Source organism: Chlorocebus sabaeus, chromosome 15, assembly GCF_047675955.1.
Source record: "Chlorocebus sabaeus isolate Y175 chromosome 15, mChlSab1.0.hap1, whole genome shotgun sequence".
NCBI classification, from domain to species: domain Eukaryota; kingdom Metazoa; phylum Chordata; class Mammalia; order Primates; family Cercopithecidae; genus Chlorocebus; species Chlorocebus sabaeus.
In genome coordinates, this window is record NC_132918.1 from 19,939,544 (window position 1) to 19,954,265 (window position 14,722).

The following is a 14,722-nucleotide window of genomic DNA, read 5'->3' on the forward strand; positions in this document are numbered from 1 at the left end:
TTTCAGTAAAAGTAAGAATCATTTATTTTTACACATAAACATAATTTTATGAATAATTTTAATGTAGTAGGCATCTAATTCCTAGATATTTTGCCTTCTTAATCCATCTAGGTCTGGTACCCCAATTTATCAATTTATAGGATTATTTCTTTTTTCCCTTTCCTGGTTTTCCTTTTACATCCTTCTTTCCTTTCTTATCTTTTGGAGAAGTCTTTCCTTTCTTTCGTGGTTTTAGTAGTTCACCGAATTTCCCAAATCCTTTCCGTACCATTGTTCCACGCCACCACGCCTGAATCTGAAAACAAAATAAACCCATATTCAGCATCGGCTGGTATCACAATGAACTGGAGATTGTTAAATCTCTTTATTCTGATACGTGGTCTTGAAGATGTGGAGAATGGGATGTGATCAGAACTCTAAATTTTATTTTCTATCTTTCTCAATTGGCCAGGCATTCAGACAAATTTTTTAAAAAATGCATTTATTGCTTTTATGTGCCAGGGCCTGTTCTAGACTTTTGGGCAACAGTAGAGAAATAACTGTCTCAACTTTATGGAGCTCACATTCCAGTGAGGGAAGAGACAGTAAAAAATAAACACATGAATGTTTAATTTGACAGATGGTGATGAGTGCTATGGAGAGCAACCGTGCATGGTGAGGGGATCTGAGTGCCTATGCCCTGCCTTCCTGCTCCTTACTGGGCTGTCTGTGCTCCTGCCTAAAGCCAGCCCTCACTTGTTCCCTGGATCCTATTCCCTCCTACCCAGCCAGCAACACCCCTCCTCTAGTAGCAGACTTGTCCAGTGGCTCCCCATTTCTCTCTGAATAGAAGCCAAAGTCCTTATATGGCTTACAAGGCCCTCTCTGATCTGCCTCCCCAATCCTGACCCCTCTAACCTCTTAACTCCCCTTTCCCTGGCTCACTCTGCTCCAGCCGTATAGGCCTCCTCCCTGCTCAGACACACAGTTGTGACTCAGGGCCTGTACATTCGCTGCTTCCTTTGCCTGGAACTCTTCTCAGTATTCAGATGGCTCACCTCTCTGCTGCTTCAAGGGTTTGCTCAATTGTCATTGCTATGGACTGAACTGTGTTGCCCCAAATTCATATGTTGAAGCCCTAATCCCCAGTGTGATGGAAATTGGAAAAGGGGCTTTGGGGAGATGATTAGATTTAGATGAAGTCATAACGGTGGGGACCTCATGATGAGATTAGTGGCATTATAGGGAGAGACATCAGAGAGTTAGCACTCTCTAGTGCAATCTCTCTCTGTCTCCGTCTCTCTCTCTCCCTCTCTCTCTCTCTTTCTCTCTCTCTCTCTCTCTCTGTCTCTCTCTCTTTCCGCCATATGAAGACACAGGGAGAAGTCAGGTTCTATAGGCCAGGAAGAGGACCTTCACCAGACTCCAATCATGCTGATACTCTGACCTTAGACTTCCAGCTTCCAGAACTGTGAGAAAATACAGTTCCGTTGTTTAAGCCGCCTGTTCTGTGGTATTTTGTTGTGGCAGCCTAAGCTAAGACTGTCATCTTTTCAATGAGGCCTACTCTGACAATCTTATTTACATTAACCACTTCCCCACCTCCAAACACTACTGGCAATTTCAGTTCCCCTTAGGGTGACCTTGTTTTTTTTTTCCCACAGTAGCACTCTCTAACGTAGTATTTAATTTTCTGTTTTATATTTCATGCTTTTATTTCCCTCCTACTAGATTTTAAGTGCTGTGAGGACATAAATGTTTGTTTTGTTCACTGATGTATCTCAGTGCTTAGAACAGTGTCTGGTACATAGTAGAAGCTCAGTAAATGTTTGTTAAATGAATGAACAAATGAAAGAGGTGGCTGGGGGTATGCTGTTTTATATAAGGTGGATCAAGGAAGGGCTCTCTGATAAGAGGACGTTTAAGCAGAGATGGAATGAAGTGAGGACCAGAATCTTGCCCGTATCTGAGGGAAGCATCTCTGGGCACAGGAAGAGCCAGTGTTAAGGTCCTGAGCCAGGAGCACGCTTGGTCCTTGGAAGAACACCAGGTATCTGCTTGTGACTGAAGCCCAGTGAGAGTAGGAAAGATGAGATGGGGAGTGAAAACAGCAGACTGGGCCGGGCGCGGTGGCTCAAGCCTGTAATCCCAGCACTTTGGGAGGCCGAGACGGGCGGATCACGAGGTCAGGAGATCGAGACCATCCTGGCTAACATGGTGAAACGCCGTCTCTACTAAAAATACAAAAAAAACTAGCCGGGCGAGGTGGCGGGCGCCTGTAGTCCCAGCTACTCGGGAGGCTGAGGCAGGAGAATGGCGTGAACCTGGGAGGCGGAGCTTGCAGTGAGCTGAGATCCGGCCACTGCACTCCAGCCTGGGCGACAGAGCGAGACTCCGTCTCAAAAAAAAAACAAAAAAAAAACAAAAAAAAACAAAAAACAGCAGACTGATCAGGATCCAGGGAACAGCACTACTCTCTAGAGGCAGTTTGGAAATTTATGGGACTTTTTATTGTCTTAAGATTAAGCAGTCTTCAATTGTGTGGTCTGTACCCTGGTCTACAAAGCCTTTCCAATGGTGTGCAGGCATGGATAGGTTGAAGACAGTCCATTTCCTGAGCTTCAGCTTCCATATGCATCCCTTCCTAAAATCATCTCAAGAACATAACTGCAGATCCCGCATCCCAGTTTCCCCTTTGGTTCTCCACAGAGGAAGGGCATGCCTTGAACCCACCTGAATCTTACTATGGTGCATTGCCCTGGATTCCAAAAATCATTAGGACACACACACACACACACACACACACAAAAGACAATTCAAAGTACAAGTGTTGATGAGAAAATGAATGACTCTAAGGACTGGTTAACCAATCCTTTTGCAAGACAGGTGGTTTCTAATTCTACCTTCAAGAAAAATAAGGGAAACCTAGTTAACATGTCAGTTAAGACCTGCTGTCAATTTGGGGGATACAAATCTGGAAGAAGTTCAGAGATGTATGAAGCATTGTTTTTTTAAAATAAAACATTACAGGCAAAAAAACTTCTTCCGTTCTCATTAACTCATCTACATGAACAAGTTTTCTCAAGGCTTTCATCTGTAAAATGAAAAACAGGAGTAGAATCTGTAATAAACCCTGTGTTATTCTAATAATCATCAATATTTATGCATGAATATATAAACTACACTAAAAAACGCTCTCATTTTGGTACACTGTTCTAAAAAATTCTATATGTCTAATAATTTTTAAAATTTGTAAGAAATTTTATGTTGTTTTAGGTGATTTTATACTACTAATAGTTATAATGTATATACATTTTTAAATTTTTAAAATTTAATTTATATAAATATTTTTGTTGCCTAGAAGTACAAAAGAGCAATCTATGAAAGACATATGTGTATATATATAACCTTAGGATCAATTTTGAGGGGAAAGTAGAATGGAAGTACATGTTTAAGAAGAAAAGATATAAAAATTCTGCCTATAAAATAATAACTTGTTTAAGTATTTGTAAATTGGTGTTGACAAATCATAATGATATTCAGTTTCCACTGGATACAGTTAAAATATTGTTCTAACAGCTCTATTTTAAAATGTCAACATTTAAAATTCACTGGAAATTACATCCTTTGCAATGATTTAAACTTGTAGCCAGCAATATTAAATATCATTTTAAGAATGTGCAAGAAGGTGCATGGTTTTTCAAAATGCTTTCAGGAAGTATTCAATTAAAAACCACAATTTTCATTCTTTCAAGTGTAATCCATCCTGAGCATATACACATTGAAATAATTTTTTATTTTAGTTTTTGAGATAGCTGTCGCCCAGGCTGGAGTGCAGTGGCACAATCTAGGATCACTGTAACCCCTGCCTCCTGGGTTCAAGCGATTCTCCTGCCTCAGCCTCCAGAGTAGCTGGGATTACAGGCACACACCACCATGCCCAGCTAATTTTTGTATTTTTAGTAGAGACAGGGTTTCACCATGTTGGTCAGGCTGATCTTGAACGCCTGACCTCAAGTGATCCACCCACCTCAGCCTCCCAAAGTGCTGGGATTATGGGCGTGAGCCACCGCGCCCAGCCTGAAATATGTATTTGTATACAAATTACTTTTCTTTCTCCTTTAAATTGCTACTCAGGGATTATTTTGATTAAAATTATGTGCTTTTGTAGGTTTTTATTATCTCTGAATTTATTTTGGAATGGTAAAAGAGGTATCACAAAAGATTTATCATAAAAGGGAGGACATTAGGTCTGATAGGGTTGAGGGCTATTGAGAGAGGATTTTACGGACTGAAGACTTGACTCGTACTCTGAGTGAAATGGAGGGTTGCCAATTTCAGTGGAGTGGTGAGCTCTAGCCCATGTTTTAACAGCATCAGTGCTACTGCTGAGCAGAAGGTATATTGTAGGGGAGCTGGCATGGAAGCAGGGACACTAGTCAAAGGGCTTATGTAGTCATCCGGCTGTGAGGTGATGGGGACTTGGGCCAGTTGGAGAACAAAGAACACTGGCTGAAGTGGACACATTCCAGAACTGTCCTACATCTCCATGGGCTCAAAGGGCTACAGCAGAATTACAAGGATCTCAGCCCTTTGATCCTAATTAATGGCAGCTCAGAACCCTGGACTCAGCCTCTCATCTATAAATGCTTTCATTTCTGATTTTTAAAATTTATTTTACTGCTTTTGTGAATACAAGCTTTTTCATTCCAATGAAATAGTCCAAGAATTTAAGATTGTTTGAAATTTTGAAGTTTTGGCTTCCTTTGCCTATTTGTTGGCTTCTTATTGAACAAAGAAATAAGGGACATAAAAGACAAAAATGCTAGGGCTGACATTAAAAAATCTTCTTACCCTTAGCCCTGGGGACATAAAAGTTACTAAGTAACTTCTCTTTTCAGAAGCAGGACAAGGGTGTAAGGAGTTGCTCCATAGGATAATCTGTAATGTGTTTACCATTAGACTCCCTCTAAAGCAACTGTTATCAAGAATCTGGGCTGATTTTACCTTTGTTGCCATTATCTTCCTATTTCTGTTTTCCTTGAGGTATTTCCATATGGCCTCATTGCCTTCAGCACACACTTCTTTTGGGGGTTCTTCCATGGGATTGTCCATCAGTGTCAGAACCTTAAGATTCACTAGGGAATCCAAATTCTCCGGAAGATGGGTGAGCAAGTTGTCCTCCAGCAGTAATTCTTTCAAAGCTGAAAAGATTTTTTTTTAAATGGTGGATCCATCTTAGAACAAACAATATTAACTTGTCACCTAATCCTGCCCACATAGATGAGGGATCCAATTCTGCATTTGCAAAAAGAATGAGAGCAAGGATGCACAAGATCCAACAAAACTTTTTCTACCATCTAATAAAAGTTCTAGCTCTATGTTTGCTCCTTCCCATAATGAAGAGAACAAAATTCAGTCTCCAGATATTCCAAATGTTTTGTTTGTTTAGAGCAACAGTTTTTAGCTGAAACTGACAGCTCACTGGGAAAAATCACTCTCAGACCCTGCTGCTCCTAAGCTCAGCGGGCTATTGAGTTTTTGTTTTGTTTTGTTTTGTTTTGTTTTGTTTTGTTTTGTTTTGTTTTGAGACAGAGTCTCTCACTTTGTTGCCCAGGCTGGAGTACAGTGGCATGACCTGGGCTTACTACAACCTCTGCCTCCCAGGTTGAAACGACTCTAGTGCCTCAGCCTCCTGAGTAGCTGGGATTCCAGGCACACGCCACCACACTTGGCTATTTTTTTTTTTTTTTTTTTTTTTTGAGATGGAGTCTAGCTCTGTCACCCAGGCTGGAGTGCAGTGGTGCAATCTCAGCTAACTGCAACCTCCGCCTCCTGGGTTCAAGTGATTCTCCTGCCTCAGCCTCCTGAGTATCTGGGATTACAGATACCCAACACCACGCCCGGCTAATTTTTGTATTTTTAGTAGAGACGGGGTTTCACTGTATTGGCTAGGCTGGTCTCGAACTTCTGACCTCATGATCCACCTGCCTCGGCCTCCCAAAGTGCTGGAATTAGAGGCATGAGCCACCGCACCCAGCCTACAACTTCTTTATAACAATTCAAAGTTGTTGAAGCCAGTGTCCATAAATATTAGAGACAGAAAAATAGAAAACACTGAAAATTTTGAGAATATTTCACTCCTCCAGGGACCAGGGACAGTATAAAAGTTTATGGTCAGGAGCATTACTAAGGAGTACTGCATACAACCCCTTGCCTCCAGTTTTTTTTTTTTTTTTTTCCTGAGACGGAATCTCGCCCTGTCGCCAGGCTGGAGTGCAGTGGTGTGATTTCGGTTCACTACAACCTCTGCCTCCCGGATTCAAGCAATTCTCCTACCTCAACCTCCCAAGTAGCTGGAATTACAGGCACGTGCCATCACACTCAGCTAATTTTGTATTTTTAGTAGAGATGGGGTTTTGCCATGTTGGCCAGGCTGGTCTTGAACTCCTAACCTCAGGTGATCCGCCCACCTTGGCCTCCCAAAGTGCTGGGATTACAGGCATGAGCACTGCGCCCGGCCTTGCCCCCAATTTTTGAATGTCTTATGAGTAGGCATCAGCTTCCACTCTAATATGTCTTCATTCTTTTTTCATTAAAGAATAGCCGTAGTTTAGGCCGGGTGCGATGACTCACGCCTGTAATTCCAACACTTTGGCCTGTAATTCCAACACTTTGGGAGGCTGAGGTGGGCAGATCATGAGGTCAGGAGATCGAGACCATCCTGGTTAACACGGTGAAACCCTGTCTCTACTAAAAATACAAAACAAACAAACAAACAAACAACCCCCCCCCCCAAAAAAAAACTAGCCGGGCGAGGTGGCGGGTGCCTGTAGTCCCAGCTACTCAGGAGACTGAGGCAGAAGAATGGTGTGAACCCGGGAGACGGAGTTTGCAGTGAGCTGAGATCTTGCCACTGCACTCCAGCCTAGGCAACAGAGCGAGACTGTCTAAAAAAATAAAAAGAAAGAAAAAAATCGCCGTAGTTTGAAAACATGTGCATAAGCCTAGGGATTCAGAAAAAAAAAAAAAAAAAAAAAGAAAGATTTAAAATCTGGTCCCAGTGGGTACTCAGCAAAAGCATGTTAAGTGGATGGATGAATGTACAGACAAAGAATGGCTTAGTCTAGTAGAAAATGTTTGGCTGTTTAAACAGGAATCATATATCGTTTTCCAGGTCAATCATGTAGGTCCAAGAAAGTCCCTTGCTAATTTCACCACTGTGGGCCAATACTTTTTCTTTTATTCAAGTGACTCAGTGACCTAGATGAAATTTACTGCAGGATCCCAATTCCAAATTCTGGCATACAGTAAGTGTACAGTAAATTCTTGTTGGTAGTGTAATGAATGTATGAGTGAATGCTAATTTTCTTAGCAGTTGTTATTTACTTTTCCATTCTAATAAATGACTTAACTGCCTTTGCAAGACACTTAGCTATACTAATCAGGACACCTGACCTCCCCCATGTCACTGAGTGAGCCCTGCAAGAAAGTAATGGGATAGACTCAGTTCTCCCAACACTCAGATCGGTCTTTAGCAAGGCAAGGAAGCCATTCCCATGGGAAGTACTGGCCACAAACTCTACTAGGCTATGAATCTACTAAGTTTCCTCACCTTGTGCTTGGCAAATGGCATCTGGAAGTTGCTTAAGCAAATTGTGCCGGCAATCAAGAACTTCTAGGTTAGGCATTGACCCCAAGGATACGGGCAGGTACTCCAGATGATTGTTCTCTATATATAGCTCTTTAAGACTCTGAAATAACATGAGTATACCATAATAATATACCTTGATTAATTAATTATAGTAACCAGAATCACCTGTGGGTGCCCATGCCTTTTTCTTTCTTTTTTTTTTTTTTACTTTCAATGGGGAAATTATGCGTTGGGTTAAAGGGAAAAAGCATGTCTAAAGGACCATCATCAAGACATAAAATTATTTTTGAGTAAATCCATTAGACTTGGTTTCCATTTATGCAGGGAAAAGAGACTACAGACATCTAGTGCTTATTTGTTTCACCAGAACTTTATGGAAAAATAATTTGAATAATTAACTACATTTATCATTAACTCTTTTTTAATAGCTAATTATCTGTGGCAGTTGCTACAGAATGATAATTGCTTCAACTATCAACCCAATATTGCCTCATGTGAAAGTAGCCAAAACGCACAGGGAATGGGTTTGAATGTATTCAAAATAACTATTTTCAACTTCACTGGGCAAAAATCTAACGTTCGTACTTCACCCTAAGATTGCGGCATGACAGGTACAAAGGAAAAGATGATGAAAGGTGTTCTATGAACACAGGGCAAAGGAATGGAGAATTAGGAATAGACTCCCTGTGTCATAGTGAGAACTACCTATGCTGTACATGGCATTGCATGACTGGGGGTTATGTGGCGGCCCACGCCTACTTTATCATCATTAAGAGTGCAGCAGGTCAGACACAGTGGCTCACACCTGTAATCCCAGCACTTTGGGAGGCTGAGAAGGGTGGATCACCTGAGTTCAGGAGTTCGAGACCAGCCTGGCCAACATGGCAAAACCCTGTCTTTACTAAAAACACAAAATTAGCCAGGTGTGGTGGTGGGCGCCTGTAATCCCAGCTATTTGGGAGGCTGAGGCAGGAGAATCGCTTGAACCCGGGAGGTGGAGGTTGCAGTGAGCCGAGATTGTGCCATTGCACTCCAGCCTGGGCAACAAGAGTGAAACTCTGTCTAAAAAAAAAAACATGCAACAACAGGAACATAAAAAAAAATAGTTCTTTAAAGGATGAATACATGAAGACACTCTAGTATGGCTACTTTGAATGAAGTTATCCTATTGCTTTGCAAGTATTCCTCAAAGCCCTGTAGATCCAGGAAGCTGGTGCAACATGATTTCCCTTTTCCAAGCAGGGAGAGAGGTCACACTTCCCCTTACAGGAAATCCTGGGCACCAAAATGCAGGCTCCTAGCATGTCACTTGTATGATACTCTTTAACTTCAAAATAGTCCAGTTTTCGGGGGGCTACTTATAAAAAGTGGGAGTTAAATGGAAAGAAGTAGACCCAATTTCTGTAACTGAAACACACCAGATCACACAGTGGAAAGAAGTATGGTAGGACATATCCAGCAGCAATCACAATGAAATGATGAAGGGTTGTTCACGGACAGTGGAAACCTCAAAATGTAAAAATGATTGCTTGTTTGAAGCTGGAAATCTAGTATGGATGATGCTACATCCAGCCTGTGGAGACCTCATATTTTCTCAGTTTCAGTCAATTTAAGAGGCAGTGGCAGGTGCTTCTTAGCCTGCTCATTTGGGGAGGCTTACCTGCAGTTTCCTAATGTGTTCTGGCACATAGGTAAGTTTGAATCCCTGGTCTTGCCCAATGTATAATTTCTCTAAAGATGCTAAAGAAAGGACTTCCTCCGGAAAGGAAAGGAACTCATTTCCTGTTAGTCCAAGTATCTTCAGTTTTGAAAGTGAGCCCAATTCTGAAGGTAACTAGAAGTATTCCAAAAAGATAAGTTTCAGGTCAAGATTATTTTTAACAGTCAGCAGAGATAAATTGGGCTTTTGGTTTTGAGGCAGACTGCTAAACAAGTGGAGTAACTTAGCCTCTCCTACTGATGAAAATTTTGTGCATGTATCTGCATTACAGTATTTATACTTTGGATCTAAAGTCTCTGATTTCACTTTTATGGACCACTTTAAACTGGAGCAATTTTTTGTGGCCAGGTGCGGTGGCTTATGCCTTTAATCCCAGCAGTTTGGGAGGCCAAGACGGGTGGATCACCTGAGGTCAGGAGTTCAAGACCAGCCTGGCCAACATGGCGAAACCCTGTCTCTACTAAAAACTACAAAAATTAGCCGGGCGTGGTAGTGGGTGCCTATAATCCCAGCTACTTGGGAGGCTGAGGCAGGAGAATCTCTGGAACGCAGGAGGCAGAGGTTATAGCGAGCCGAGATTGTGCCACTGCACTCCAGCCTGGGCGCCAGAGTGAGAGGCTGTCTCAAAAAAAAAATTTGGAGCAATTTTTAACCTACGTTCTTGCCATTTATGGACTGTAGTGTGGCAACTGCTTGACACTATTGAAAGAAAAATACTAAAGTCATGTGTAATAATACAATAATAATATTCATAATAAATTCAGTTACTGGAACTAATACGTTTAGTGATATGACTCTTCATCCTAAAAGGCTTTAATAATTTTGAAACTTCAGTTGAAATCTCAGTTGAAGGCAAACATATATTCACACCATTTAATCAGTGTTCAGTGAACTCCATTATGATCCTATCGTGTCATGTTCCGCTTTTCAGTGAATACCCAGGCTTGTGTACCCTATGTGGGAACTGGGTTGGCATTTCACAGAGTGCCACATTTTCAGGGCTGGAAGGCCTTAAGAAGGTTCTCTATTTCAACCTTCTAATACAGTGGTTGCATACATTCTATAGCGAGCCATCTGATTGTATCTAAACACCACCTCTTGTGAAGAAAAGCTCATTGTCTTCTATGGCTACTTCTAACCATCAGATTTCCCACTTTAGTACAGCCAAAATCAGCTTCACCATTTTGTCTGCCTATCAGTTTCTTTCTGGACCATGGGAACCACATGGGAAAAAATTTCATTCTTAAAATATGTGACAATCACTCTGTTGACTGGGTTGCAGAGATGCCTTATTTTATTGTAGAAAAAAAAATCCCAGCTATGTAGCTCAACAGCTCCTTAACTCATATGTTCCTTTATCTGGCTTACTTCCTAACTGGGAAATCCTTCCCCACAGTTCCCTGCTTGAGCTCATGGACATTCTTCCCAGCCATTCCCTAGTCAGTCACCCGACTTTCATTCTGGCTAGAGCACAGCTGAGCTGCTCCCACCCCACCTCTCTATCGATAGCTGGAACAGACAGGTCATTGGTGAATGAGCCACTTACAGTTGGAGAAAAAAGAAAGTTCACTGTAGGACAACCTATCTGTAAAAGTTTCACATACTTGGAATCTTCCATAATGCATTTTTCTCTTTTTTGTGTAGAGTAAGGACTCATTTTCCTAAAAATGCTGTAACAGTTTTCCAGTTTTTTAAATTTACCTATATATTTTAATTAGATCAAGTCAGTCTCTGGAGAAACTGATGTTTAAGCTTTCCTCTTTGGCTATTTCAAAATTCTTCATCAAGCACTTGGAGCCCTTCAATACAAAATGCCTGCCTTCTGTGCAGTCCAAAACAATGAAAAAATATTTTTCAATCTAACCATTTCATTATAACCTAGAAATTTCACTCTTGTTGCTGTTTACTTAACTCATAAAGGCTTAGCTTTTCTTTTTCAAAGCACATTGAATGTTCAAAAATCTTTTTCAGAATATTTTAGATCCAGTAGTTAGTTTCATCACAGTCATAGCAAAGTATAATGAGAAGAAATCTAGAAGTATAGAATAGAAAATCTGTAGAGCATTAGATGAAGACAATTACTGATGACACTATAATTGACATATAGCCATTTTGGGATCTGGTACATTGTTTTTTTTCTTCTAGATGGAGTTTCGCTCTTCTTGCCCACTCCAGGCTGGAGTGGCAATAGTATAATCTCAGCTCACTGCAATCTCTGCCTCCTGGGTTCAAGCAATTCTCCTGCCTCAACCTCCCGAGTAGCTGGGATTACAGGTGCCCTCCACCATGCCCGGCTAATTTTCGAATTTTTAGTAGAGATGAGTTTTGCCATGTTGGCCAAACTCCTGACTTCAGTTGATCCACTCGCCTAATCCTCCCAAAGTGTTCTGATTACAGGCGTAAGCCACCACACCTGGCCTGGTTTTCTCCTTTAATAGAAGTATACTCTACAAATAAAATCCATCTAGGTGCACATTGAAAATCAGATATTTTTGCATGCACACAGGCAAGTAGAAGCTACTGGTCAGGCTTGAGTCTTTGGGGAGGGAGAGATAATGAGCTGGCTTAAAGGCCATGTTTCATTAAGGAGAGAAATGCATTGGAAGGTGGTATTAGCATGAGAGGAAATTGAGAAGGGAGGACAAATGCACACACACACACAAAGCCCATCAGAATAACTGAAGAGGAAAAAGCAATGGTACATAGAGATTGTCATGTTCAATACAGTAATATTTAACCTGTCTACATTTCAGTGCAGTTTGACTTGTGGTAAAACTTGGTATTGGATGAAGCTTATTTTTAACAAGCAGTCTGTGTGTGATTCGCTCCTTTGATTTCTTAAAATTTCTCTCAGAACAGGATTTGGTATTATTCATGGCTCAGTATAATGTGTCATCCTTCCCACATGTACTTTATATTTTAAGTCTTTCACTCCAACTGCAGAATGACAGACTTTGTCCACTAAAAGGAATTTCTTACATCAGCAGTGGAATAGTTCAGGAATGGGCTCTCACGGAACCTCAAAAATCCTCCAAGGTGAGTTGCTACATCAGTAGAGATTAAGTCCTAGAATCTCGTCCTACATCTACAAGTTACCATCAAAATGTTACTTTCTGAAAGGCAGCTTTAAAACCCCATCGCAATTCGGGGAAAAAAGTTCTAGAAATAAAAAATCGAATAAAAGATTTTTTAGCAGCCGGGCACAGTGGCTCACGCCTGTAATCCCAGCACTTTAGGAGGCTGAAGTGGGCGGATCACGAGGTCAGGAGTTTGAGACCAGCCTGGTCAATATGGTGAAATCCTGCCTCTACTAAAAATACAAAAATTAGCTGGGTGTGGTAGCAGGCGCCTGTAGTCCCAGCTACTCAGGAGGCTGAGGAAGGAGAATCACTTGAACCTGGGAGGTGGAGGTTGCAGTGAGCCGAGATGGCACCACTGCATTCCAGTCTGGGCAACAGAGCGACAGTTCATCTCAAAAAAAAAAAAAAAAAAAAAAAAAAAAAAGATTTTTAATAATAAACCTGTAAGGACCAGGACTTTTGTAATGTATGGGGAACACATGAGACTGGTGTCCACAGCCAGGTAAAGCAGACCTATTATCTGATTATAGTTGTTGATTTCCAAATTCCCCTTTTTACTCCCTCTACAGTTGTCTTTCGCTCTTAACAGCTGTTTTTTTTTCTTTTTAAATCAAACATTATAGGATAGGCATGGTGGCTCACGCCTATAATCCCAGCACTTTGTAAGGCCAAAACGGGCAGATCACTTGAAGCCAGGAGTTTGAGACCAGCCTGGCCAACATGGTGAAATCCAGTCTCTATTAGAAATACAAAAGTTCGTCGGGTATGGTGGCGCACACCTGTAGTCCCAGCTACTTGGGAGGCTGAGGCAGGAGAATCCCTTGAACCTGGGAAGCAGAGGTTGCAGAGAGCCGAGATAGCATCACTGCACTCCAGCCTGGGTAACAGAGTGAGTGAGACTCCATCTTAAAAATAAATAAATAAAATTAAAATAAATAGAATATTATAAAATAATAAAGAAACATAAACCCATGCATGCCCAACTGCCCAAATCTTTTAATAAACCAAATGAAACACTGCAATTAAGTTCAGTCCCCTTAGGATCTCTTTCCCATTTGCTTTCTTGGTTTTTAAAGGCACATTCCTACATTGCCCAGTATGGTCTTGAAATTCTGACCTCTAATGATCCTCCCTCCTTGGCCCCCTAAAGTGCTGGGATTAGAGGAGTGAGCCACTGCACCCAGCTGCTTCTCTATTTTGTTGACTTCCTTCTCTCTTCCCAGAGGCAGCCACCTTCAGGAAGTTAGTTTTCTTCCAGTTAGTATTTTATATTTTCATTATATATAAAAATATCCATAAAATATGTGTTGTGTATATATGTGTGTATGTATATATATATTTATATATAGTTTTGTGTGATTTTAAAATTTATAAATGGTATCATAATGTTCTGCAATTTGATGCAGAACCTTAGGTTTTCTTTTCAACAAACATCACAATTTTGAGATCTATCCATATTGGCACGTACAGTACCAGTTCACTTAAATTACTATATAACTTCATTTTATGAATATATTGAAGTTTATTTGCCCACTCCGCTACTGACATTTAGATTGTCTCCCATAATTTCATGATTATCAACAATGCTAAGTGACCATTTTTGAATATGCCACCCTGCACACACGGGACAGTTTCTCTAGGGACAGATCTGGTTTTGCAGTTTCCTATGGATGAAACTTTAGGCTTCTAAGGCTGTATGTATTAGAAACATCTGCTGTTAATGGAAACTCTGTCGGGAGATAGTCTTTGTTAAGAATATAGACCCTGGGCTGGGCGCGGCGGCTCACGCTTGTAATCCCAGCACTTTGGGAGGCCGAGGCGGGGGGATCACGAGGTCAGGAGTTTGAGACCAGCCTGGACAACACAGTGAAACCCTGTCTCTACTAAAAATACAAAAATTAGCTGGGCATGGTGGCAGGTGCCTATAGTCCCAGCTATTCGAAAGGCTGAGGCAGGAGAACCGCTTGAACCCGGGAGGCGGACGTTGCAGTAAGCTGAGATCACCCAACTGCACTCCAACCTGGGCAACAAAGCTAGACTCCATCTTGGGGAAAAAAAAAAAAAAAAAAAGAATGAAGACCCTGGAGCCTGGCAGCTGTGGGCTGGAATCGCGGCTGTATCACTTACAGGCTGTGTAGCCTTGGACATGTTAGTTAAGCTCCCTGCCCCTCACTTCCTTCATATATCATTGAGGACACAGTCGTTGTGAGAGGTAGATGAGATGATCCATGTAAACACTTAGCTCAGTGACTGGCACATACACCCTCTAAATAAACATTAGCTACTATT

General features: G+C 41.4%; 1 protein-coding gene across 2 annotated transcripts in view; it reads right to left on the reverse strand.

Annotated features, from left to right (window-relative positions):
* LRRIQ4 (leucine rich repeats and IQ motif containing 4) overlaps nt 1-14,722 on the reverse strand; it is a 25,222-nt gene continuing 10,500 nt past the window's right edge. Inside the window, exons 3-6 of one of the 2 annotated variants that reach the window (XM_073023472.1) lie at nt 9,294-9,467; nt 7,595-7,733; nt 4,987-5,183; nt 1-295 (exon numbers count right to left, since the gene is read on the reverse strand). In XM_073023472.1, coding sequence (XP_072879573.1) covers nt 143-295; nt 4,987-5,183; nt 7,595-7,733; nt 9,294-9,467 — 663 coding nt within the window. In that variant the 3' untranslated portion in view covers nt 1-142. The remainder of the gene's footprint in view (nt 296-4,986; nt 5,184-7,594; nt 7,734-9,293; nt 9,468-14,722) is intronic. The other variant, XM_007972142.3, reaches the window with a different exon arrangement.